This window comes from Pristiophorus japonicus, chromosome 16, assembly GCF_044704955.1.
Source record: "Pristiophorus japonicus isolate sPriJap1 chromosome 16, sPriJap1.hap1, whole genome shotgun sequence".
NCBI classification, from domain to species: Eukaryota; Metazoa; Chordata; class Chondrichthyes; family Pristiophoridae; genus Pristiophorus; species Pristiophorus japonicus.
In genome coordinates, this window is record NC_091992.1 from 138,571,550 (window position 1) to 138,594,920 (window position 23,371).

At 55.3% G+C, this 23,371-nt stretch overlaps 1 protein-coding gene across 2 annotated transcripts; it reads right to left on the reverse strand.

Annotated features, from left to right (window-relative positions):
- Positions 1-903: 903 nt before the first annotated feature.
- On the reverse strand, positions 904-16,725 carry coil (coilin p80). 2 transcript variants are annotated; one of them, XM_070858265.1, is made up of 7 exons: positions 16,458-16,725; positions 14,095-14,293; positions 6,159-6,245; positions 5,601-5,648; positions 4,054-4,123; positions 2,953-3,044; positions 904-1,214 (listed from the first exon to the last, which is right to left on the reverse strand). In XM_070858265.1, the coding sequence occupies exons 1-7, from the start codon at positions 16,691-16,693 to the stop codon at positions 1,131-1,133; spliced, it is 816 nt and encodes a 271-aa protein (XP_070714366.1). In that variant the 5' UTR covers positions 16,694-16,725; the 3' UTR covers positions 904-1,130. The 2 variants fall into 2 exon arrangements, with proteins under 2 accessions (XP_070714366.1, XP_070714365.1); XM_070858264.1 differs by having other exon boundaries at positions 13,144-14,293.
- Between the last annotated feature and the right edge of the window lie 6,646 nt (positions 16,726-23,371).

Here is a 23,371-nt window from a genome sequence, read left to right on the forward strand (position 1 = left end):
TGTGTGGAGAAATGAAAGGTACAAGGGCCACTCTTCCCATCTGTGCCTAGAACACAAGTGACAGCAGGCTATTCGACTATAGGGAACATCACAGCAGAGCCCGATTCTGTTCTCACTGGCGCAGGAATCAGTAACATGGTAATCGGGAGTAAGGAGCTGGCAGACATTCCCGCTCCCTAACTCAGGGGCTCGGACACCAACAACACCATTGCTGCTCCAGCAGTGATCAGCTAAAATCTGCAGAGTGGAGACTGAACCCGTCACACTCAAGGGCTGCACACGTTCAGTACCACACTGTACGATGCACTCAGCTCCACGGTCACAGGATGTGGGCGTCGCTGCCAAGACTGGCATTTATTGCCCATCCCTAATCACCCATGAGAAGGTGGTGGTGAGTTGCCTTCTTGAACCGCTGCAGTCTATGTGATGAAGGTGCTCCCACAGTGCTGTCAGGGAGGGAGTTCTAGAGAGTGATCGATGACCCAACTGCAGGAGCGTTGGACAGTCAGTCCTGATGGGGAGTGACAGGGGAATGTAATTCGTATTGGAGTGAAATTATTAGAAAGACAGCCTTTGGCTCAGTGGGAGACAGGAGGATGCAGCTTTGCATACTGCTCCAGACAGTCCCAGTGAGTGGAGACTGAGCTCCGGATTCCGAAGTAACAGCCAGCGAGATCCTCATGTCCGGCGAGTGTGGGTGACCCCGCCCCTCTCTCCATTGTATGGGCTGTGGGAGCCCATAAAACCCTCCCACCCCATTGGAAGGAGTGTTCATGTCGCAGTCTGCAGATTGTCCAGAATCATACTGCAAAGGGCCATTCGGCCCATCGTTCATACAGTTCTCCAAAGGAAGCATGGAAAGATACAAAAACATCAAACATATATATATATAAAAAACAGGAATATTAAAAAAGCATTTATTAAACAATTCACAAGGTACCATGCCACAAGTGCAACCTCAGATATTTCATCTAAAAAACCTGAAAATGTACAGTCAGCACTGCTTCTCAAACCTCAGCTACAGACCCTGCAAGTGGGACACTATGTTGTGGTGGAGACTCAGTATTGTACAGGGAAGCAGATAGGTTAGCAGACCGAACACGTTGAGAGCAGGGAGGTGGAACAGTTGGTCAGGCCATCTCCACGGCCACTGGCTCAGCAGCAGGCATCACAATCAGACGAGGTTCAACCAGCGAGCTCCAACTCTCCGTGACCTGTAGGAACAGAGTGAGAAACACCACGATTAATGGGTTGGAATTGTAGAATCAGAGCACAGGAGGAGGCCATTCGGCCCATCGTGCCTACTCTAAGAAAGAGCGATCCAATTAGTCCCAACTCCCCTGCTCCTACCCCACAGCCCTGCAAATTTCTGCTTTTCAACTATTTATCCAATTGCCTTTTGAAAGTTACAATTGAATCTGCTCCCACCGCCCTTTCAGGCAGCGCGTTCCCGATCACAACTTGCTGCGTAAAAAGAAATCTCATCTCCCTCGGGTTCTTTTCCCATTTACCTTAAATCTGTGTCCTCCAGTTACCAACTCTCCTGCCACTGGAAACAGTTTCTCCCTAGCTACTCTTATCAAAAACCCGCACAATTTTGTATTATATAAAATGTTGATATTGAAATCATTTGCACCTAAATGCGATTTCACCCCATAACTTCACTTAGAGAAGCACAGGCGTATTTTATCTTCCTTTATCTAATTTTCATCCTTCTCGTGTCTCAATCAGCAGGCTCCCTGAATCAAAGCGGTTCGCAGCACTAGTAAGATGGGGGGAGGGAGGAAGGATCTACAAGAAACGTAACCAGCCTAAATATAAAAACAGGAAAGAAGAGCAAAGGAACAAATAAAGTAAGGCAGGACATTGATGGCAAGAGAATAAATAGAGTTATAGAAAAGGAGTCTAAAAAGGTGGTTAAACATAAAGTGAGAGAAAATCCTATTAAAAGGAGTTATACTGTCTGTACAACAATGCACATAATAAAGCTAGAGATAATCATGCGTTGCGAGGAACCAGACAGAGTAGGGATTACTGAGACATGGCTACAGAAAAATCAGGATTGGGAATTAAACATTGCTGGGGAAAAGAGGAGGTGGAGTAGCTGTACTTATTCAGGATAACACAATGGCAATAGAAAAAAGTGATGCAGCCATCAGCATGGCAAAAATAGAATCCACACAAATACAAAATACTGCGGATGAGGGAGAATACGAAAAGATTAGGAAAGAAGTCAAAAAAACAATTAGGAAGGCAAAGAGGAACTATGAAATTACATTTTCAAGGAACATAAAACAAAATAGTAAAATATTTTACAGGTACATCAATAAAAAAAAGGAGGATTGGGATGGGAATAGGGTGATTAAGGGATAGACAGGATAATACCACAGGCAACGATAGAGAGACGGCAGAAATATTCAATCATTATTTTGCTTCAGTATTTACCAGGGAGATAGAACAGGTGGACATGACACTGGATGATGAGATTAGTAATGAGATAAGTGCATTTAAAATATAAATAAATGATATATTAAATAAACTAATCAAACTCAAAGACGATAAGGACCAGATGGATTGCATCCACGCATTTTAAAACAATCTAGGGAAGAGCAGAGGCATTACTACACATATTTAATATTTTTTTAGAAAAAGATGTAGTTCCAGAGGACTGGTGGATAGCGAACGTAATATCTATCTTTAATAGGAGGGATAGAACATGTCTGGGGAATTATAGACCAGTCAGCTTAACATCAGTGGTAGCAAGACAAATGGAATCCCGACTAAAGGAGAAAATAGAAGAACATCTAGAAACCAAAAATATAATAACGATTAGTCCGCATGGATTTCAAAAGGGAAGTTCTCTCCCCCAGAGATAGTCAGTATGGATGTAAGCCGGTGTTTGAGCTGTCCACAGTGACGGTAGAGGTAACAGAGAGTTTCCACTGCACCTACCTGGGCCTCCCTGGTCACGGCATACTCCACCATATCCTCTCCATTCTCCGTTTGATAGATGAGATCGAACTTTCCAGGCTCTTTGGAACTTTCTGGAACAACGTAATAATGTCTGGAGTAAGCCTGAGATACCAGTCAAAGCGCCAAAACTCTTACAGCAAATTTATTCACTCAACCACCAACAGATGGGAGTCTGGAAGAGCAAATTCCCTGGGATTGACAGCTGGGAAATTCCCTGGGATAGACAGATGGGAGTCTGGAATAGCAAATTCCCTGGGATTGACAGATGGGAGTCTGGAATAGCAAATTCCCTGGGATTGACAGATGGGAGTCTGGAATAGCAAATTCCCTGGGATTGACAGATGGGAAATTCCCTGGGATTGACAGATGGGAGTCTGGAATAGCAAATTCCCTGGGATTGACAGATGGGAAATTCCCTGGGATTGACAGATGGGAGTCTGGAATAGCAAATTTCTTGGATTGACGCTTTCAATCTGCTATGAAAAATGTGTGGTCATGAAATTATGGAGACCAGTGTTTATAACAAAGGAGAAGATCGGTGAACATTTTCAGATCCAATAAATGACACGTCAATGTCCCCTTCCCTGGGCATAGCTTCCACAAGTGTCACCTGCCCTTTAGCACCTCACCAATTCTTTACCAGACATATCAACTATGGGAGCATCACAGCTGACCCAAAACCTGTTCCCAGTCAACACACATGGTTCCAGATACCCAGGCTGATTCTTCCCTCCCTTCCCCACAGTCACTCGCTAACTGTCACCTCTATCACCGCCCTGGCTGAGGTCCGAGCACTGATGTGGAATGGGAGCTGGACCTTCGAGGCGTCTGTGGTTCGGGGAATGAACTCACTGTGCCATCAGTGGGACAGATTCGAAAGGAAGTGATTTTAGTCTTCAATTTCTGAAATGCTGTATAATTGACAGATGTTCCTCTGCTTTCTGTCAGTTCTGTCTCTGCTGAGAAATCTAGGATATTTGTTACATTAAAGATCTACATAAATGCCAGCTCTTGACGTGTCAATGCTTTACCTACCAACACAGAGTGTGCACAGGACAATCACTGCAGGCAGAGCCTCACCTGTTGATACGGAGTCGACACTCAGCCCAACCTGTTGTGTACTAGGATTGTAACTCATGATTCTTCCTTCCTTTAAAGAGAGAGTTTTTAAGGAGAGTCAGACTGCAAGAACATGGAACATGACTCTACCAGCTCACTCCACTCAATCTGCAACCCGTTGGTAACATCACTTCCGTTCTCCACTTGACCCTGCAGCCTTAGCGAGCACCCACCCACCCGCCCCTCCCCCCACCCGCCCCCTCCCCCCACCCCGTCCCTCCCCTGCCCCCTCCCCGCCCAGCGCCCCCTCCCCCACCCCGTCCCTCCCCTGCCCCCTCCCCGCCCAGCGCCCCCTCCCCCACCCCGTCCCTCCCCTGCCCCCTCCCCGCCCAGCGCTCCCTCTCCCCGCCCCGTCCCTCCCCCCTCCCCGCCCAGCGCCCCCTCTCCCCGCCCCGTCCCTCCCCTGCCCCCTCCCAGTGCCCCCTCTCCCCGCCCAGCGCCCCCTCTCCCCGCCCAGCGCCCCCTCTCCCCGCCCATCCCTCCCCTGCCCCCTCCCACCACCCCGTCCCTCCCCTGCCCCCTCCCCGCCCAGCGCCCCCTCCCCCACCCCGTCCCTCCCCTGCCCCCTCCCCGCCCAGCGCCCCCTCCCCCACCCCGTCCCTCCCCTGCCCCCTCCCCGCCCAGCGCCCCCTCCCCCACCCCGTCCCTCCCCTGCCCCCTCCCCGCCCAGCGCCCCCTCCCCCACCCCGTCCCTCCCCTGCCCCCTCCCCGCCCAGCGCCCCCTCTCCCCGCCCCGTCCCTCCCCTGCCCCCTCCCCGCCCAGCGTCCCCTCTCTCCCCCCTCCCCGCCCAGCGCCCCCTCTCCCCGCCCCTCCCCCCTCCCCGCCCAGCGCCCCCTCTCCCCGCCCCGTCCCTCCCCCACCCCGTCCCTCCCCTGCCCCCTCCCCGCCCCGTCCCTCCCCCACCCCGTCCCTCCCCTGCCCCCTCCCCGCCCCTCCCCCACCCCGTCCCTCCCCTGCCCCCTCCCCCTCTCCCCCTCCCCACCCCGTCCCTCCCCTGCCCCCTCCCCCTCTCCCCCTCCCCACCCCGTCCCTCCCCTGCCCCCTCCCCGCCCAGCGCCCCCTCTCCCCGCCCCGTCCGTCCCCCACGCCCCCTCTCCCCACCACTGTCCCTGCCCTCCGCCCCCATTCCCTGCCCACCACCTCTCCCCGTCCCCTACACCACCACCATCCCTCCCCCAACACCGTCCCTCACTGCCCACCAGCTCTCCCCCCGCCACCTCTCCCCAGCCCCCAATCCCTGCCCAACGGGAGTCCCCCCTCCCCTTCTCCTCCCCCAACCCCTCCCTACATGGCGCCCCCTCTTCCCACCCCCGCCCACCACCCCTCCTCCAGCCCTCTCCCTGCCTCGTGTCCCCTGCCTTCACCTGCAGCCTCACTTGCCTACCCACCCCCTCCCCGCCAAACACCCACTTCCCCACCCACCGCGCCTCCTCCCCAGAGACTCTCCCCCCAATCTTCAAGCTGGAGCAAAATGAACAGTCATTTCTTGTAAAATATTTTTAAATACCTTGTAATCTGACAACTCAGGCGTGTAACTCTCAGACAGCTCCAACACCTTGGGAGAAAATCAGAAATAGTCAGATTAGATTGTGGAGATTCATGAAAACAGGAACAGGTGGAGCCTCCTCCCACTGTGTCACCGTAACCTGGATCCCTCCTCTGTACAAACACATTCCCAGTGCAGCTATCTGCAGAGAGAACAGTTTGCTCCTGATACCTCACGCTCTCACTCGCCTTTGCGAATTGGACCCTTCACCCACTCTTTTTCTCAACTCTCTTCATAATCTTGAAATTTTCATGGATGTAAACTCAATGTTGCCTCTTTTCCAAAGAAAACAAAGCCGACTTACTGAGCGTATCCACATTATTGAAATGTCTGATGTCTGCAGTTATTTTCCAGGCTAGGCTCTGCACCCTCTCAAGGGCAGCAAGCTCCATCTTACAGCACACAATCTCGTAGAGTTACCGTTACAGACACATAGTTTAGTCTTTATTTAAATCAAGGTCAGGGCTTTTGTAAAACAAACTGAGTGTGCCCAGAATCAGTGAGATGAGGAGGGGTTACCTTGAAGGCAATTCTTTCTCCCACTTGTGGTGGTGCGGCCAGGAGTGGCAGCTTGCTGTAGTCTCTCTGTGGAACCGCCGGGGCTTTCTGTTCAAGGGAAGAAATACAAACACAGTGAGCAGGGTGTGGAGAATCATAAGCAGTCACTGCCTGCACGGCCTGCGTCAGGAACACCAGGCCCACAGCCCGGGATCACCGGGCCCATATCACCGGGATCACCAGGCCCACAGCCCCATATCACCGGGCCCACAGTCCGGGATCACCGGGCCCAGAGCCCCATATCACCGGGCCCACAGCCCCATATCACCAGGCCCACAGCCCCATATCACCAGGCCCACAGCCCCATATCACCGGGCCCACAGCCCGGGATCACCGGGCCCATATCACCGGGATCACCAGGCCCACAGCCCCATATCACCGGGCCCACAGCCCCATATCACCGGGCCCACAGCCCCATATCACCGGGCCCACAGCCCGGGATCACCGGGCCCATATCACCGGGATCACCAGGCCCACAGCCCGGGATCACCGGGCCCAGAGCCCCATATCACCGGGATCACCGGGCCCACAGCCCCATATCACCGGGCCCACAGCCCGGGATCACCGGGCCCAGAGCCCCATATCACCGGGATCACCGGGCCCACAGCCCCATATCACCGGGCCCACAGCCCGGGATCACTGGGCTCACAGCCCCATATCACCGGGATCACCAGGCCCACAGCCCCATATCACCGGGATCACAGCCCCATATCACCGGGCCCACAGCCCCATATCACCGGGCCCACAGCCCCATATCACCGGGCCCACAGCCCGGGATCACTGGGCTCACAGCCCCATATCACCGGGATCACCATGCCCACAGCCCCATACCACCGGGATCACCGGGCCCACAGCCCCATATCACCGGGATCACAGCCCCATATAACCGGGATTACAGCCCCATATTACCAGGATCACCGGGATCACAGCCCCATATCACCGAGATCACCGGCCCCACAGCCCCATATCACCGGGATCACAGCCCCATATCACCGGGATCACTGGGATCACAGCCCCCTATCACCAGGATCACAGCCCCATATCACCGGGATCACAGCCCCATATAACCGGGATCAGCCCCATAATCACCGAGGTTACTGCTCTAAGCCACACTTTCCAAACTTACTGCTCACCACGGTGGAGGGACAGGAGAGATGTTGGTTAAAGAGGAGATTAACGCGATAGCAAGAAAGGACATTAGCTTGGATGATGTGGAATCTGTATGGGTGGAGCTGCGGAATACCAAAGGGCAGAAAACGTTAGTGGGAGTTGTGTAAAGACCACCAAACAGTAGTAGAGAGGTTGGGGATGGCATCAAACAGGAAATTAGGGATGCGTGCAATAAAGGCACAGCAGTTATCATGGACGACTTTAATCCCTTTTGGATTGGGCTAACCAAACTGGTAGCAATACAGTGGAGGAGGATTTCCTGGAGTGTATATGGGATGGTTTTCTAGACCAATATGTCAAGGAACCAACTAGAGAGCAGGCCATCTTAGACTGGATCTTGTGTAACGAGAGAGGATTAATTGGCAATCTTGTTGTGCGAGGCCCCTTTGGGGAAGAGTGACCATAATATGGTAGAATTCTTCATTAAGATGGAGAGTGACACAGTTAATTCAGAGACTAGGGTCCTGAACTTAAGGAAAGGTAACTTCGATGGTATGAGACGTGAATTGGCTAGGATAGACTGGAAAATGATATTAAAAGGGTTGACGGTGGATAGGCAATGGCAGACATTTAAAGATCACATGGATGAACTTCAACAATTGTACATCCCTGCCTGGTGTAAAAATAAAACGGGGAAGGTGGCTCAACCGTGGCTAACAAGGGAAATTAGGGATAGTGTTAAATCCAAGGAAGAGGCATATAAATTGGCCAGAAAAAGCAACAAAACTGGGAGAAATTTAGAATTCAGCAGAGGAGGACAAAGGGTTTAATTAGGAGGGGGAAAGTAGAGTAAGCTTGCTGGGAACATAAAAATTGTCTGCAAAAGCTTCTATAGATATGTGAAGAGAAAACGATTAGTGAAGACAAATGTAGGTCCCTTGCAGTCAGAATCAGGTGAATTTATAATGGGGAACAAAGAAATGGCAGACCAATTGAACAAATACTTTGGTTCTGTCTTCACTAAGGAAGACACAAATAACCTTCCGGAAATATTAGGGGACTGAGGGTCTAGTGAGAAGGAGGAACTGAAGGAAATCCTTATTAGTCAGGAAATTGTGTTCGGGAAATTGATGAGATTGAAGGCCGATAAATTCCCAGGGCCTGATAGTCTGCATCCCAGAGTACTTAAGGAAGTGGCCATAGAAATAGTGGATGCATTGGTGATCATTTTCCAACAGTCTATCGACTCTGGATCAGTTCCTATGGATTGGAGAGTAGCTAATATAACACTACTTTTTAAAAGAGGGAGGGAGAAAATAGGGAAATTATAGACCAGTGAGCCTGACATCGGTAGTGTGGAAAATGTTGGAATCAATTATTAAAGACGTAATAACAGCGCATTTGGAAAGCAGTGACAGGATCGGTCCAAGTCAGCATGGATTCTTGAAAGGGAAATCATGCTTGACAAATCTTTTAGAATTTTTTGAGGATGTAACTAGTATAGTGGACAAGGGAGAACCAGTGGATGTGTGTATTTAGACTTTCAAAAGGCTTTTGACAAGATCCCACACAAGGGATTAGTGCGCAAAATTAAAGCTCATGGTATTGGGGGTAATGTATTGACGTGGATAGAGAATTGGTTGGCAGACAGGAAGCAAAGAGTAGGAATAAACGGGTCCTTTTCAGAATGGCAGACAGTGACTAGTGGGGTTACCGCAAGGTTCAGTGCTGGGGCCCCAACTACTTACAACATACATTAATGATTTAGACGAAGGAATTGAATGTAATATCTCCAAGTTTGCAGATGACACTAAGCTGGGTGGCAGTGTGAGCTGTGAGGAGGATGCTAAGAGGCTGCAGGATGACTTGGACAGGTTAGGTGAGAGGGCAAATGCATGGCAGATGCAGTATAATGCAGATAAATGTGAGGTTATCCACTTTGGTGGCAAAAACAGGGAACAGAATATTATCTGAATGGCGGCAGATTAGGAAAAGGGGAGGTACAACAAGACCTGGGTGTCATGGTTCATCAGTCATTGAAAGTTGGCATGCAGGTACAGCAGACGGTGAAGGCGGCAAATGGTATGTTGGCCTTCATAGCTAGGGGATTTGAATATAGGAGCAGGGAGGTCTTACTGCAGTTGTACAGGGCCTTGGTGAGGCCTCACCTTGAATATTGTGCACAGTTTTGGTCTCCTAATTTGAGGAAGGACATTCCTGCTATTGAGGGAGTGCAGCGAAGGTTCACCAGACTGATTCCCGGGATGGCAGGACTGACATATAAAGAAAGACTGGATTATATTCACTGGAATTTAGAAGAATGAGAGGGGATCTCATAGAAACATAAAATTCTGACGGGATTGGACAGGTTAGATGCAGGAAGAATGTTCCTGATGTTTGGGAAGTCCAGAACCAGGGGTCACAGTCTGAGGATAAGGGGCAAGCCATTTAGGACCGTGATGAGGAGAAACTTCTTCACTCAGAGAATTGTGAACCTGTGGAATTCTCTGTTGTTGAGGCCAGTTTGTTAGATATATTCAAAAGGGAGTTACATGTGGCCCTTACGGCTAAAGGGACCAAAGGGCATGGAGAGAAAGCAGGAAAGGGGTACTGAAGTTGCATGATCAGCCATGATCTTATTGAATGGTGGTGCAGGCTTGAAGGGCCGAATGGTGATGGAAGAAAAGGGATAAAAGACAATGCAATAAATTGTTGAACTGAAAGGGTTCCATTTCCCTATTCCGGGCGAACGTGTTTCATTGTCTGTCCAAAGTTAGACTGAGCACAAGAGCCTCTCTCTCAGGACAGTGTCGAGCTCTCCCTCTCTCTGTACACAGGACAATGTTGGGCTCTCCCTCTCCCTGTGTACACAGGACAGTGTCGGGCTCTCCCTCTCTGTGTACACAGGCCAGTGTCGGGCTCTCCCTCTCTCTGTACACAGGACAATGACAGGCTCTCCCTCTCCCTGTGTACACAGGACAGGGTCGGGCTCTCGCTCTCTGTGTACACAGGCCAGTGTCGGGCTCTCCCTCTCTCTGTACACAGGACAGTGTCGGGCTCTCCCTCTCTCTGTACACAGGACAATGACAGGCTCTCTCTCTCTCTCGCTCTCTGTGTACACAGGCCAGTGTCGGGCTCTCCCTCTCTCTGTACACAGGACAATGACAGGCTCTCTCTCTCTCTCGCTCTCTGTGTACACAGGCCAGTGTCGGGCTCTCCCTCTCTCTGTACACAGGACAGTGTCGGGCTCTCCCTCTCTCTGTACACAGGACAGTATCGAGCTCTCCCTCTCTCTGTACACAGGACAATGACAGGCTCTCTCTCTCTCTCCCTCTCTGTGTACACAGGCCAGTGTCGGGCTCTCCCTCTCTCTGTACACAGGACAGTGTCGGGCTCTCCCTCTCTCTGTACACAGGACAATGACAGGCTCTCTCTCTCTCTCGCTCTCTGTGTACACAGGCCAGTGTCGGGCTCTCCCTCTCTCTGTACGCAGGACAGTATCGAGCTCTCCCTCTCTCTCTGTACACAGGACAATGTCGGGCTCTCTCTCTCTCTCCCTGTGTACACAGGAGTGTTGGGCTCTCCCTCTCCCTGTGTACACAGGACAGTGTCGAGCTCTCCCTCTCTCTGTACACAGGACAGTGTCGGACTCTCCCTCTCTCTGTATACAGGCCAGTGTCGGGCTCTCCCTGTGTACACAGGACAGTGTCGAGCTCTCCCTCTCTCTGTGTACACAGGCCAGTGTCGAGCTCTCCCTCTCTCTGTGTACACAGGCCAGTGTCGGGCTCTCCCTCTCTCTGTACACAGGACAGTGTCGGACTCTCCCTCTCTCTGTATACAGGCCAGTGTCGGGCTCTCCCTGTGTACACAGGCCAGTGTCGAGCTCTCCCTCTCTCTGTGTACACAGGCCAGTGTCGAGCTCTCCCTCTCTCTGTGTACACAGGCCAGTGTCGAGCTCTCCCTCTCTCTGTGTACACAGGCCAGTGTCGAGCTCTCCCTCTCTCTGTGTACACAGGCCAGTGTCGGGCTCTCCCTCTCTCTGTGTATACAGGCCAGTGTCGAGCTCTCCCTCTCTCTGTGTACACAGGCCAGTGTCGGGCTCTCCCTCTCTCTGTGTACACAGGCCAGTGTCGGGCTCTCCCTGTGTACACAGGACAGTGTCGAGCTCTCCCTCTCTCTGTGTACACAGGCCAGTGTCGAGCTCTCCCTCTCTCTGTGTACACAGGCCAGTGTCGAGCTCTCCCTCTCTCTGTGTACACAGGCCAGTGTCGGGCTCTCCCTCTCTGTACACTGGACAGTGTCAGGCTCTCCCTCTCTCTGTGTACACAGGCCAGTGTCGAGCTCTCCCTCTCTCTGTGTACATAGGACTGTGTTGGGCTCTCCCTCTCTCTGTGTACACAGGACAGTGTCGGGCTCTCTCTCTCTCTCTCTCTGTGTACACAGGCCAGTGTTGAGCTCTGTCTCTCTCTGTGTACACAGGCCAGTGTCGGGCTCTCCCTCTCTCTGTGTGCACAGGCCAGTGTCGGGCTCTGTCTCTCTCTCTCTGTACACAGGACAGTGTTGGGCTCTCTCTCTCTCTCTCCCTGTGTACACAGGACAGCGTCGAGCTCTCCCTCTCTCTGTACACAGGATAGTGTCGGGCTCTCTCTCTCTCTCTCTCTGTGTACACAGGACAGTGCCGGGCTCTCCCTCTCTCTGTACACAGGACAGTGTCGGGCTCTCTCTCTCTCTCTCTGTACACAGGATAGTGTTGGGCTCTCCCTCTCTCTGTACACAAGACAGTGTCGATTATTCCCTCTCTCTGTGTACACAGGACAATGTCGGGCTCTCCCTGTGTACACAGGACAATGTCAGGCTCTCTCTCTCTCTGTGTACACAGGACAGTGTCAGGCTCTCTCCCCTCTCTCTGTGTACACAGGACAGTGTCAGGCTCTGTCTCTCTCTCTCTGTACACAGGACAGTGCCGGGCTCTCTCCCCTCTCTCTGTGTACACAGGACAGTGTCAGGCTCTGTCTCTCCCTGTACACAGGACAGTGTCGGCCCCATCTCCCCTCCCCCTCCTTGTACACGGGACAGTGTCGGATCTCTCTTTCTCCCCCCACCCCCCGTCTCTCTCTCTCTCCCTTGCTCCCCCCCTCTCTCTCCCCTCCCTCGCACACGGGACAGTGTCGGGGCTCTCTCTCTCCCTCTCTCTTTCTCCCCCCTCGCTCCCTCCCCTCCCCTCGCTCCCTCCCCTCCCTGTACACGGGACAGTGTCGGGGCTCTCTCGCTCTCTCCCCCCTCCCCTCGCTCCCTCCCTGTACACGGGACAGTGTCGGGGCTCTCTCGCTCTCTCCCCCCTCCCCTCGCTCCCTCCCTGTATACGGGACAGTGTCGGGGCTCTCTCTCTATCTCCGTACACGGGAGTAAGCCCAGAAACAGTACGCCGCCATTTTTCCATGAATAGTATCACAGCCGAGCCTGATTTTGACCTCACGCTCCGAATTAGGATTAATGGGCAGGGACCAGAAATTGCAGCCCCCCCCCCCCCCCCCCAAGTTATATAGCCAGTTTTAGTGCCCCCGAGATCGGCAAGCGTGGCACCGATCAGGGCTTTAATGTGCAGTGTAGTACAGCAGTGTATTTACCAATGGCCATCAAAGGAACGAGGCTGGAGGAGCTGCTGCTGGGGGCACTTTCACCATTTCACCCTGCCCCTCCCTCCCGACAATTATTGCTGCACTGACACAGCAATTGGTTTGAAGATTAGGTCGTTATTATCAGGTCTATTTACCTTCTGTGTGCGTGGGGGTGAGAGAGAGAAAAGGCTGCACATTTCCCGATCACATCCACTCACCTCGACAGTAACGTTCTTGTTTGTCACAGTTTGCTTTGATTCTCCAGGTTTCGGGTCCTGGCTGTTTTCATAGTTATAGCGAAAGAGACCGGCCCCTCGGCCTCTGCCCCGGAACACAGCACGCTGCTGCCGCCCACCACAACCTTCCCATGGGAAGGCACTAAACCCTCGTCCGCGGCCCCGCCCATTGCCCCGCCCAAAGCCACCATTGCCCGTTCGATTGGGTGGCAGAGTGGCAGTGGTGGACTGATGTCCCGCTTTGCCAGATTGGCTTGGCGCACTAGTCTCTACTCCTGCGGGTTTCCCCGACTCTGAATCTTGGGAGTCGGAAGAGGCTCCGGACGATCTTCTCGTGGGGTTAGGGACACTGCTGCCATTCTCCGACCGGCCTGGAATCCTTTCCACTGAAGGCGGGGCCCCTGGCTTTGGAGTGGGCACTTTTGTAACCGCAGGCGTCTCAGAGTCACTGCTCAGCGAGTCGGAGCTGCTGTCTGCCTTTGCCCCCGGCATTTTGGCGGCCATGTTAGTCTGCATAGGCCTCTTCCCGCTTTGGGCACTGGGACTCTTTCCCGCCAAGCTGCTGCTGCCTTGACCCTTGGCAATGGTCCTTGTTGCTGGCAGCGAGGGGCTCTTTGGCTGTAGACGCTTGCTCTCACTGGGGTCACTGGATGAATGCTCGCTGTCCGACACCTGTACAGCGGCCTTTCTCTGAAACAGCGAGTTGTTTGAAGCATTCTTCCCCTCCACCAGCTTAGAGAGGGGAGTTGCAGCTGTGGGCTCTGGGAGAGATTTGCCCAATGCTCCGGACCGGGCTCTTTTGCTGGAACGATCGCTACCAGTTTTGTCTTTGTCGGATTTATCCTTTTTCTTTTTAAAGTGTTTCTTTTGAACGTGACACTTTCCATTACCTTCTGTCTCGTTCTTTCTCTTCCTCGAACACTCCGTACTTACATTCGAAACGGTCTCTCCCGTGGAATCGTGCTTCTGCTCCACGCTCAGTCCTGCACCTTTTCTCCGCTTCTTTTTCTCTCCATTTTCACTTCGCGGCTGATGCTGGTGTCGGTGCCTCTTCTTTGGCTTCACACTCGGCCGATCGGGAGAATCACTGGTCACAAACCCGTTTTCTGTTATCAGCTCCTCCTGTTTCACTCTGTAAAAGGGCAACAGAAAACAGTTACTTCAGCATTTTTATGCACTAAAAAGAAATGATTTCCACCAGCTGCTGCACTGGCACAGCGTGCCAACAGTCTGCGGAATGCTTCCCATATTCAGCTGCAAACAGGCGCTGTGTTTAACCCGGACGGATCTTATACGGCCACTCCCAGTGAGGGAGACATCACAACAGGCACATCAACAACAACTGGCATGTATACAATTCCTTTAACTTGGTAAAACACCCGAAGGTGCTTCACAGGAGCACAATGTAACAAAATTTAACACCGAGCTACACAAGATATTAGGACAAATTATTAAAAGCTTGGCCAAATAAGTAGGTTTTAACGAGTCTTAAAGGAGGAGAGAGGTTCAGGGAAGGAATTCAAGAGCTTGGGGCCCAGGCAGCTGAAGGCACAGCCACCAATGGTGAATTAAAATCGCGAATGCTCAAGAGGCCAGAGTTAGAGGAGCACAGACATCTCAGGAGGTTGTGGGGCTGGAGGAGGTTACAGAGATAGGGAGGGATTTGAAAATAAAGATGAGAATTTTTAAATCAAAGCGTTGCTTAACCGGGAGCCAATGTGGCTCAGCGAGACTTGGTGGGAGTTAGGATGGAGGCAGCAAAGTTAACGTGGGGTAGAACGTGGGAAGCCGGACAGGACCGTGCTGGAACAGTCACGTCTAGAGGTAGCAAAGGCATGGATGAAGGTTTCAGCAGCAGATGATCTGCTCACTGTCAAGAGATGCTGGCTATTTAATATCGAGCCTAGTACCAAGTCCCGCTCTATCCATCACCTCTGTGCTCGCTGACCGACATTAGTTCTCGGTGCACCATCGTCAAATATTTAAAATTCTCATCTACGGATTCAAATGTGTCTGTCATGGCTAAGTTGGAAGCCTTACTATCCTCCAATCCTAGCGTCTTACACATTCCCCACTTCCTTCGCCCGAACATTGGTGGCCAGACCTTCAACTACCAAGGCCTTCGGAGGGGAAGGGGATCAAGGGGAAAATCGGGGGGGGGGGAAATCAGGGGTGGGGGGGGATCAAGGGGAGAGGGGGATCGGGGGTAGGGGGGGGAAATCAAGGGGAGGGGGGATCAATGGGGAGGGGGGGATCAATGGGGAGAGGGGGGGATCAGGGGATGGGGGGGATCAGGGGGAAATCAGGGGATGGGGGTATCAGGGGGAGGAGGGAAGATGGGGATCAGGGGGAGGGGGAGATCGGGGGAGGGGGGATCAGGGGGAAATCAGGGGATGGGGGTATCAGGGGGAGGGGGAAAGATGGGGATCAGGGGGAGGGGGGATCAGGGGGAGGGGGGGATCAGGGGGAAGATGGGGATCAGGGGAAGGGGGGGATCAGGGGGAGGGGGGGAAGATGGGGATCAGGGGGGGGGGTCAGGGGGAAGATGGGGATCAGGGGGAAATCAGGGGATGGGGGTATCAGGGGGAGGGGGGAAGATGGGGATCAGGGGGAGGGGGGAAGTTGGGGATCAGGGGGAGGGGGGATCAGGGGGAGGGGGGATCAGGGGGAAGATGGGGATCAGGGGGAAGATGGGGATCAGGGGGAGGGGGGAAGATGGGGATCAGGGGGAGGGGGGGTCAGGGGGAAGATGGGGATCAGGGGGAGGGGGGGATCAGGGGATCAGGGGGAAGATGGGGATCAGGGGGAAGATGGGGATCAGGGGGAGGGGGGATCAGGGGGAGGGGGGGGAGATGGGGATCAGGGGGAGGGGGGGATCAGGGGGAAGATGGGGATCAGGGGGAAGATGGGGATCAGGGGGAGGGGGGATCAGGGGGAGGGGGGATCAGGGGGAGGGGGGGGAAGATGGGGATCAGGGGGAGGGGGATCAGGGGGAAGATGGGGATCAGGGGGAGGGGGGGATCAGGGGGAAGATGGGGATCAGGGGGATGGGGGTGATCAGGGGGAAGATGGGGATCAGGGGAAGGGGGGATCAGGGGGAGGGGGGAAGATGGGGATCAGGGGGAAGATGGGGATCAGGGGGAGGGGGGGATCAGGGGGAGGGGGGGATCAGGGGGAGGGGGGGATCAGGGGGAGGGGGGAAGATGGGGATCAGGGGGAGGGGGGATCAGGGGGAGGGGGGGATCAGGGGGAGGGGTCAAGGGTCGCGGGGGTCAGGGGTCGCGGCCTCACTCTACCTGATGGAGTCGTTGTCCCGCACCAGGTGCACGCTCTCGTTGGGCGGAAGCAGGCAGTTGTCGAGGAAGAGATGGAGCAGGGTGCGGCTGCTGAAGCCGAAGCGCCGCCGGATGATGCTCTCCAGGTCGGCCACCACCCGGCACTGCTCGGGCTGCAGAAGCAGCCAGCACAGGCGGCCGGCCGGCAGCAGAGGCGGCGGGTAATCAAAGAGCAGACGCAAGCGAACGGCCGCCATCTTAGGCCGCAAGCTGCGCGCGCAGCCGGGAGTAGGCGGGGCCCGTCACAGGCCCCGCCTTTTCCCATTCCCATTGGTCGCTGCCGCATGATGCGTTCTACAGTCCGCGTTCTGATTGGGTGACAGACACGTCGATCGGCGGGGTAAATTAACGCGCGTGGAATGGCGGCCGAGGCGTATATTGAGATGAGAATGTTGCCGGCGGCCGCCGCTGCAGTTGGAATGCAGAAACTGCATTGTAAGGGCAGGGGCAGAGGGCATTGCCAGGCCCCGGCGCTCCGCTCGCAATCGTAAATTCAAATATACAACTCGACATCCTAATCTGCGCCTGTTGCCATGGTGACGAAAGCAGTTGGTGCCTCCATCTTGGTAAAGGAGAGTAGGCCCGCGTCGCTGCGGCCATCTTGGTAAAGGAGAGTAGGCCCGCGTCGCTGCGGCCATCTTGGTAAAGGAGAGTAGGCCCGCGTCGCTGCGGCCACCCACGGCCATCTTGGTAAAGGAGAGTAGGCCCGCGTCGCTGCGGCCATCTTGGTAAAGGAGAGTAGGCCCGCGTCGCTGCGGCCACCCACGGCCATCTTGGTAAAGGAGAGTAGGCCCGCGTCGCTGCGGCCATCTTGGTAAAGGAGAGTAGGCCCGCGTCGCTGCGGCCACCCACGGCCATCTTGGTAAAGTGCAAGCGCCAACACCTTGTGTTTATATAGCGCCTTTAACATAGTGCACCGGCCCAAGGCGCTTCACAGCAGCGATTATCAGCCAAAATCTGGCACCGAGCCTCATACAGTGATATTAGGGACAGGTGACCAAAGGCTTGGTCAAAGAGGAAGGTTTTAAGGAGAGAGAGGCGGAGCGGTTTAGGGAGGGAGTTCCAGAGCTTGGGGCCTCGGCCACCGATGGTGGAGCGATGGGAATCGGGGAGGCTCAAGGGGCCGGAATTGGTGGAGTGCAGAGATCTCGCAGTGTTGTAGGGCTGACCGAAATTACTGAGATAGGGAGGGGTGACGACCATGAAGGGATTTGAAAACATGGATGGGAATTTTAAAATTGAGGCGTTGCTGGACCAGGAGCCAATGTAGGTCAGCGAGCACAGGGGGTGATGGGTGAGGGGGACACGGGTCAGCGAGCACAGCGGGTGATGGGTGAGTGGGACACGGGTCAGCGAGCACAGCGGGTGATGGGTGAGTGGGACACGGGTCAGCGAGCACAGGGGGTGATGGGTGAGTGGGACACGGGGTCAGTGAGCACAGCGGGTGATGGGTGAGTGGGACACGGGGTCAGTGAGCACAGCGGGTGATGGGTGAGTGGGACACGGGTCAGCGAGCACAGGAGGTGATGGGTGAGTGGGACACGGGGTCAGCGAGCACAGCGGGTGATGGGTGATCGGGACACGGGGTCAGCGAGCACAGCGGGTGATGGGTGAGTGGGACACGGGTCAGCGAGCACAGCGGGTGATGGGTGAGTGGGACACGGGTCAGCGAGCACAGGGGGTGATGGGTGAGTGGGACACGGGGTCAGTGAGCACAGCGGGTGATGGGTGAGTGGGACACGGGGTCAGTGAGCACAGCGGGTGATGGGTGAGTGGGACACGGGTCAGCGAGCACAGGAGGTGATGGGTGAGTGGGACACGGGGTCAGCGAGCACAGCGGGTGATGGGTGATCGGGACACGGGGTCAGCGAGCACAGCGGGTGATGGGTGAGTGGGACACGGGTCAGCGAGCACAGCGGGTGATGGGTGAGTGGGACACGGGGTCAGCGAGCACAGCGGGTGATGGGTGAGTGGGACACGGGTCAGCGAGCACAGCGGGTGATGGGTGAGTGGGACACGGGTCAGCGAGCACAGCGGGTGATGGGTGAGTGGGACACGGGTCAGCGAGCACAGCGGGTGATGGGTGAGTGGGACACGGGTCAGCGAGCACAGCGGGTGATGGGTGAGTGGGACACGGGGTCAGTGAGCACAGCGGGTGATGGGTGAGTGGGACACGGGGTCAGCGAGCACAGCGGGTGATGGGTGAGTGGGACACGGGTCAGCGAGCACAGCGGGTATTGGGTGAGTGGGACACGGGGTCAGTGAGCACAGGGGGTGATGGGTGAGTGGGACACGGGGTCAGCGAGCACAGGGGGTGATGGGTGAGTGGGACACGGGGTCAGTGAGCACAGCGGGTGATGGGTGAGTGGGACACGGGTCAGCGAGCACAGCGGGTGATGGGTGAGTGGGACACGGGTCAGCGAGCACAGCGGGTATTGGGTGAGTGGGACACGGGGTCAGTGAGCACAGGGGGTGATGGGTGAGTGGGACACGGGGTCAGCGAGCACAGCGGGTGATGGGTGAGTGGGACACGGGTCAGCGAGCACAGGGGGTGATGGGTGAGTGGGACACGGGGTCAGCGAGCACAGCGGGTGATGGGTGAGTGGGACACGGGTCAGCGAGCACAGGGGGTGATGGGTGAGTGGGACACGGGGTCAGTGAGCACAGCGGGTGATGGGTGAGTGGGACACGGGTCAGCGAGCACAGGGGGTGATGGGTGAGTGGGACACGGGGTCAGTGAGCACAGCGGGTGATGGGTGAGTGGGACACGGGGTCAGTGAGCACAGCGGGTGATGGGTGAGTGGGACACGGGTCAGCGAGCACAGGAGGTGATGGGTGAGTGGGACACGGGGTCAGCGAGCACAGCGGGTGATGGGTGATCGGGACACGGGGTCAGCGAGCACAGCGGGTGATGGGTGAGTGGGACACGGGTCAGCGAGCACAGCGGGTGATGGGTGAGTGGGACACGGGGTCAGCGAGCACAGCGGGTGATGGGTGAGTGGGACACGGGTCAGCGAGCACAGCGGGTGATGGGTGAGTGGGACACGGGTCAGCGAGCACAGCGGGTGATGGGTGAGTGGGACACGGGTCAGCGAGCACAGCGGGTGATGGGTGAGTGGGACACGGGGTCAGTGAGCACAGCGGGTGATGGGTGAGTGGGACACGGGGTCAGCGAGCACAGCGGGTGATGGGTGAGTGGGACACGGGTCAGCGAGCACAGCGGGTATTGGGTGAGTGGGACACGGGGTCAGTGAGCACAGGGGGTGATGGGTGAGTGGGACACGGGGTCAGCGAGCACAGGGGGTGATGGGTGAGTGGGACACGGGGTCAGTGAGCACAGCGGGTGATGGGTGAGTGGGACACGGGTCAGCGAGCACAGCGGGTGATGGGTGAGTGGGACACGGGTCAGCGAGCACAGCGGGTATTGGGTGAGTGGGACACGGGGTCAGTGAGCACAGGGGGTGATGGGTGAGTGGGACACGGGGTCAGCGAGCACAGCGGGTGATGGGTGAGTGGGACACGGGTCAGCGAGCACAGCGGGTGATGGGTGAGTGGGACACGGGTCAGCGAGCACAGCGGGTATTGGGTGAGTGGGACACGGGGTCAGTGAGCACAGGGGGTGATGGGTGAGTGGGACACGGGTCAGCGAGCACAGCGGGTGATGGGTGAGTAGGACACGGGGTCAGCGAGCACAGCGGGTATTGGGTGAGTGGGACACGGGGTCAGTGAGCACAGGGAGTGATGGGTGAGTGGGACACGGGGTCAGCGAGCACAGCGGGTGATGGGTGAGTGGGACACGGGTCAGCGAGCACAGGGGGTGATGGGTGAGTGGGACACGGGTCAGCGAGCACAGCGGGTGATGGGTGAGCGGGACACGGGTCAGCGAGCACAGGGGGTGATGGGTGAGTGGGACACGGGTCAGCGAGCACAGCGGGTGATGGGTGAGTGGGACACAGGGTCAGTGAGCACAGGGGGTGATGGGTGAGTGGGACACGGGGTCAGCGAGCACAGCGGGTGATGGGTGAGTGGGACACGGGGTCAGTGAGCACAGGGGGTGATGGGTGAGTGGGACACGGGTCAGCGAGCACTGGGGGTGATGGGTGAGTGGGACACGGGGTCAGTGAGCACAGGGGGTGATGGGTGAGTGGGACACGGGTCAGCGAGCACAGGGGGTGATGGGTGAGTGGGACACGGGGTCAGCGAGCACAGCGGGTGATGGGTGAGTGGGACACGGGTCAGCGAGCACAGCGGGTGATGGGTGAGCGGGACACGGGGTCAGTGAGCACAGGGGGTGATGGGTGAGTGGGACATGGGTCAGTGAGCACAGGGGGTGATGGGTGAGCGGGACACGGGGTCAGTGAGCACAGGGGGTGATGGGTGAGTGGGACACGGGGTCAGCGAGCACAGGGGGTGATGGGTGAGCGGGACACGGCGTCAGTGAGCACGGGGTGATGGGTGAGTGGGACACGGGGTCAGCGAGCACAGGGGGTGATGGGTGAGTGGGACTGGGTGTGAGTTAGGACACGGGTCAGCGAGCACAGGGGGTGATGGGTGAGCGGGACACGGGGTCAGTGAGCATAGGGGGTGATGGGTGAGTGGGACTGGGTGTGAGTTAGGACACGGGTCAGTGAGCACAGGGGGTGATGGGTGAGTGGGACTGGGTGTGAGTTAGGACACGGGTCAGCAAGCACAGGGGGTGATGGGTGAGCGGGACACAGGGTCAGTGAGCACAGGGGGTGATGGGTGAGCGGGACACGGGGTCAGTGAGCACAGGGGGTGATGGGTGAGCGGGACTTGGTGTGAGTTAGGACACGGGTCAGCGAGCACAGGGGGTGATGGGTGAGCGGGACTTGGTGTGAGTTAGGACACAGGGCAGCGAGCACAAGGGGTGATGGGTGAGTGGGACTGGGTGTGAGTTAGGACACGGGTCAGCGAGCACAGGGGGTGATGGGTGAGCGGGACACGGGGTCAGTGAGCACAGGGGGTGATGGGTGAGTGGGACACTGGGTCAGTGAGCACAGGGGGTGATGGGTGAGCGGGACTTGGTGCGAGTTAGGACACGGGCAGCAGTGTTTTGGATGACATCAAATTTATGGAGGGTGGGAGATGGGAAGCCGGCCAGGAGAGTGTTGGAATAGTCACATCTAGAGCAATATTCTCCCTAATGTTTGGGGGGCTACACGGCCCATTCAAAGTTTCGTGCTGCTCAAAATTTCACAAGTGAAAAGCTGGTCCTGGTCTGCGCGGGACCAGTGAACAACGGCGGGCCGTGCAGCTTGGAGGGAACATTGGTCGAGACGTAACAAAGGCACACATGAGGGTTTCAGCAGCAGATAAGCTGAGGCGAGGGAGGAGACAGAGGTGGAAGCAGGCGGTCTGGATAATGGGTTCAGTAGATCAGCAACACTCTCCCTGCACCCAAGGAATACTGCAATAAACAATCAGCAGGTCAGGCTGCATCAGTGCAGAGAGAAAAATTGAGTTAATGGCTAATGGCAATCATTTGTTGTCCTTTGCCAGAGCCCCAGCACCCTGGTCCGGCCCGGCCCAGCTCTGCACGCTGGCCTGTCACTGACCCAGTGTCCGGCTGCTCATTCACCGACACATCACTCGCTGCAGAAAATAGAGGTACGCGGAGTCAGAGGAAATGTATTAGCATGGATCGAGAATTGGCTGGCTAACAGAAAGCAGAGAGTCGGGATAAATGGGTCCTTTTTGGGTTGGAAATCGGTGGTTAGTGGTGTGCCACAGGGATCGGTGCTGGGACCACAACTGTTTACAATATACATAGATGACCTGGAAGAGGGGACAGAGTGTAGTGTAACAAAATTTGCAGATGACACAAAGATTAGTGGGAAAGCGGGTTGTGTAGAGGACACAGAGAGGCTGCAAAGAGATTTAGATAGGTTAAGCGAATGGGCTAAGGTTTGGCAGATGGAATACAATGTCGGAAAATGTGAGGTCATCCACCTTGGGGGAAAAAAAACAGTAAAAGGGAATATTATTTGAATGGAGAGAAATTACAACATGCTGAGATGCAGAGGGACCTGGGGTCCTTGTGCATGAAACTCTTTTTGGGAGTAAACAAAAAACATTAAACCGTGCCCCCCCCGATCTGGGGGAAACACCAAACATTTACAGGCCCTTTTATTTTATTTATTTTTTTGGCACAAAAAACATATTTTTTTCCCCAAGTGCCCCCTATAAAAGGGGAGGGGTCCTTGTGCATGAAACTCTTTTGAGAAACTCTTTTGAGTCCTTGTGCATGAATCCCAAAAAGTTAGTTTGCAGGTGCAGCAGGTAATCAGGAAGGCGAATGGAATGTTGGCCTTCATTGCAAGAGGGATAGAAACATAGAAAATAGGTGCAGGAGGAGGCCATTCGGCCCTTCTAGCCTGCACCGCCATTCAATGAGTTCATGGCTGAACATGCAACTTCAATACCCCCTTCCTGCTTTCTCGCCATACCCCTTGATCCCCCTAGTAGTAAGGACTTCATCTAACTCCTTTTTGAATATATTTAGTGAATTGGCCTCAACAACTTTCTGTGGTAGAGAATTCCACAGGTTCACCACTCTCTGGGTGAAGAAGTTTCTCCTCATCTCGGTCCTAAATGGCTTACCCCTTATCCTAAGACTGTGACCCCTGGTTCTGGACTTCCCCAACATTGGGAACATTCTTCCTGCATCTAACCTGTCTAAACCCGTCAGAATTTTAAACGTTTCTATCAGGTCCCCTCTCATTCTTCTGAACTCCAGTGAATACAAGCCCAGTTGATCCAGTCTTTCTTGATAGGTCAGTCCCACCATCCCGGGAATCAGTCTGGTGAATCTTCGCTGCACTCCCTCAATAGCAAGAATGTCCTTCCTCAAGTTA

What these genes read in the sequence shown, in the direction of transcription:
- coil (XM_070858264.1), bottom strand. Translation starts at nt 16,693, where the DNA reads ATGGCGGCCGTTCGCTTGCGTCTGCTCTTTGATTACCCGCCGCCTCTG. An exon ending in ACAAGAACGTTACTGTCGAG is followed by an intron (nt 6,246 to 13,143) that starts GTGAGTGGATGT and finishes TCCCTTGAACAG; the next exon opens with AAAGCCCCGGCGGTTCCACA. An exon ending in TGTCGACTCCGTATCAACAG is followed by an intron (nt 3,045 to 4,053) that starts GTGAGGCTCTGC and finishes ACGTTGTTCCAG; the next exon opens with AAAGTTCCAAAGAGCCTGGA.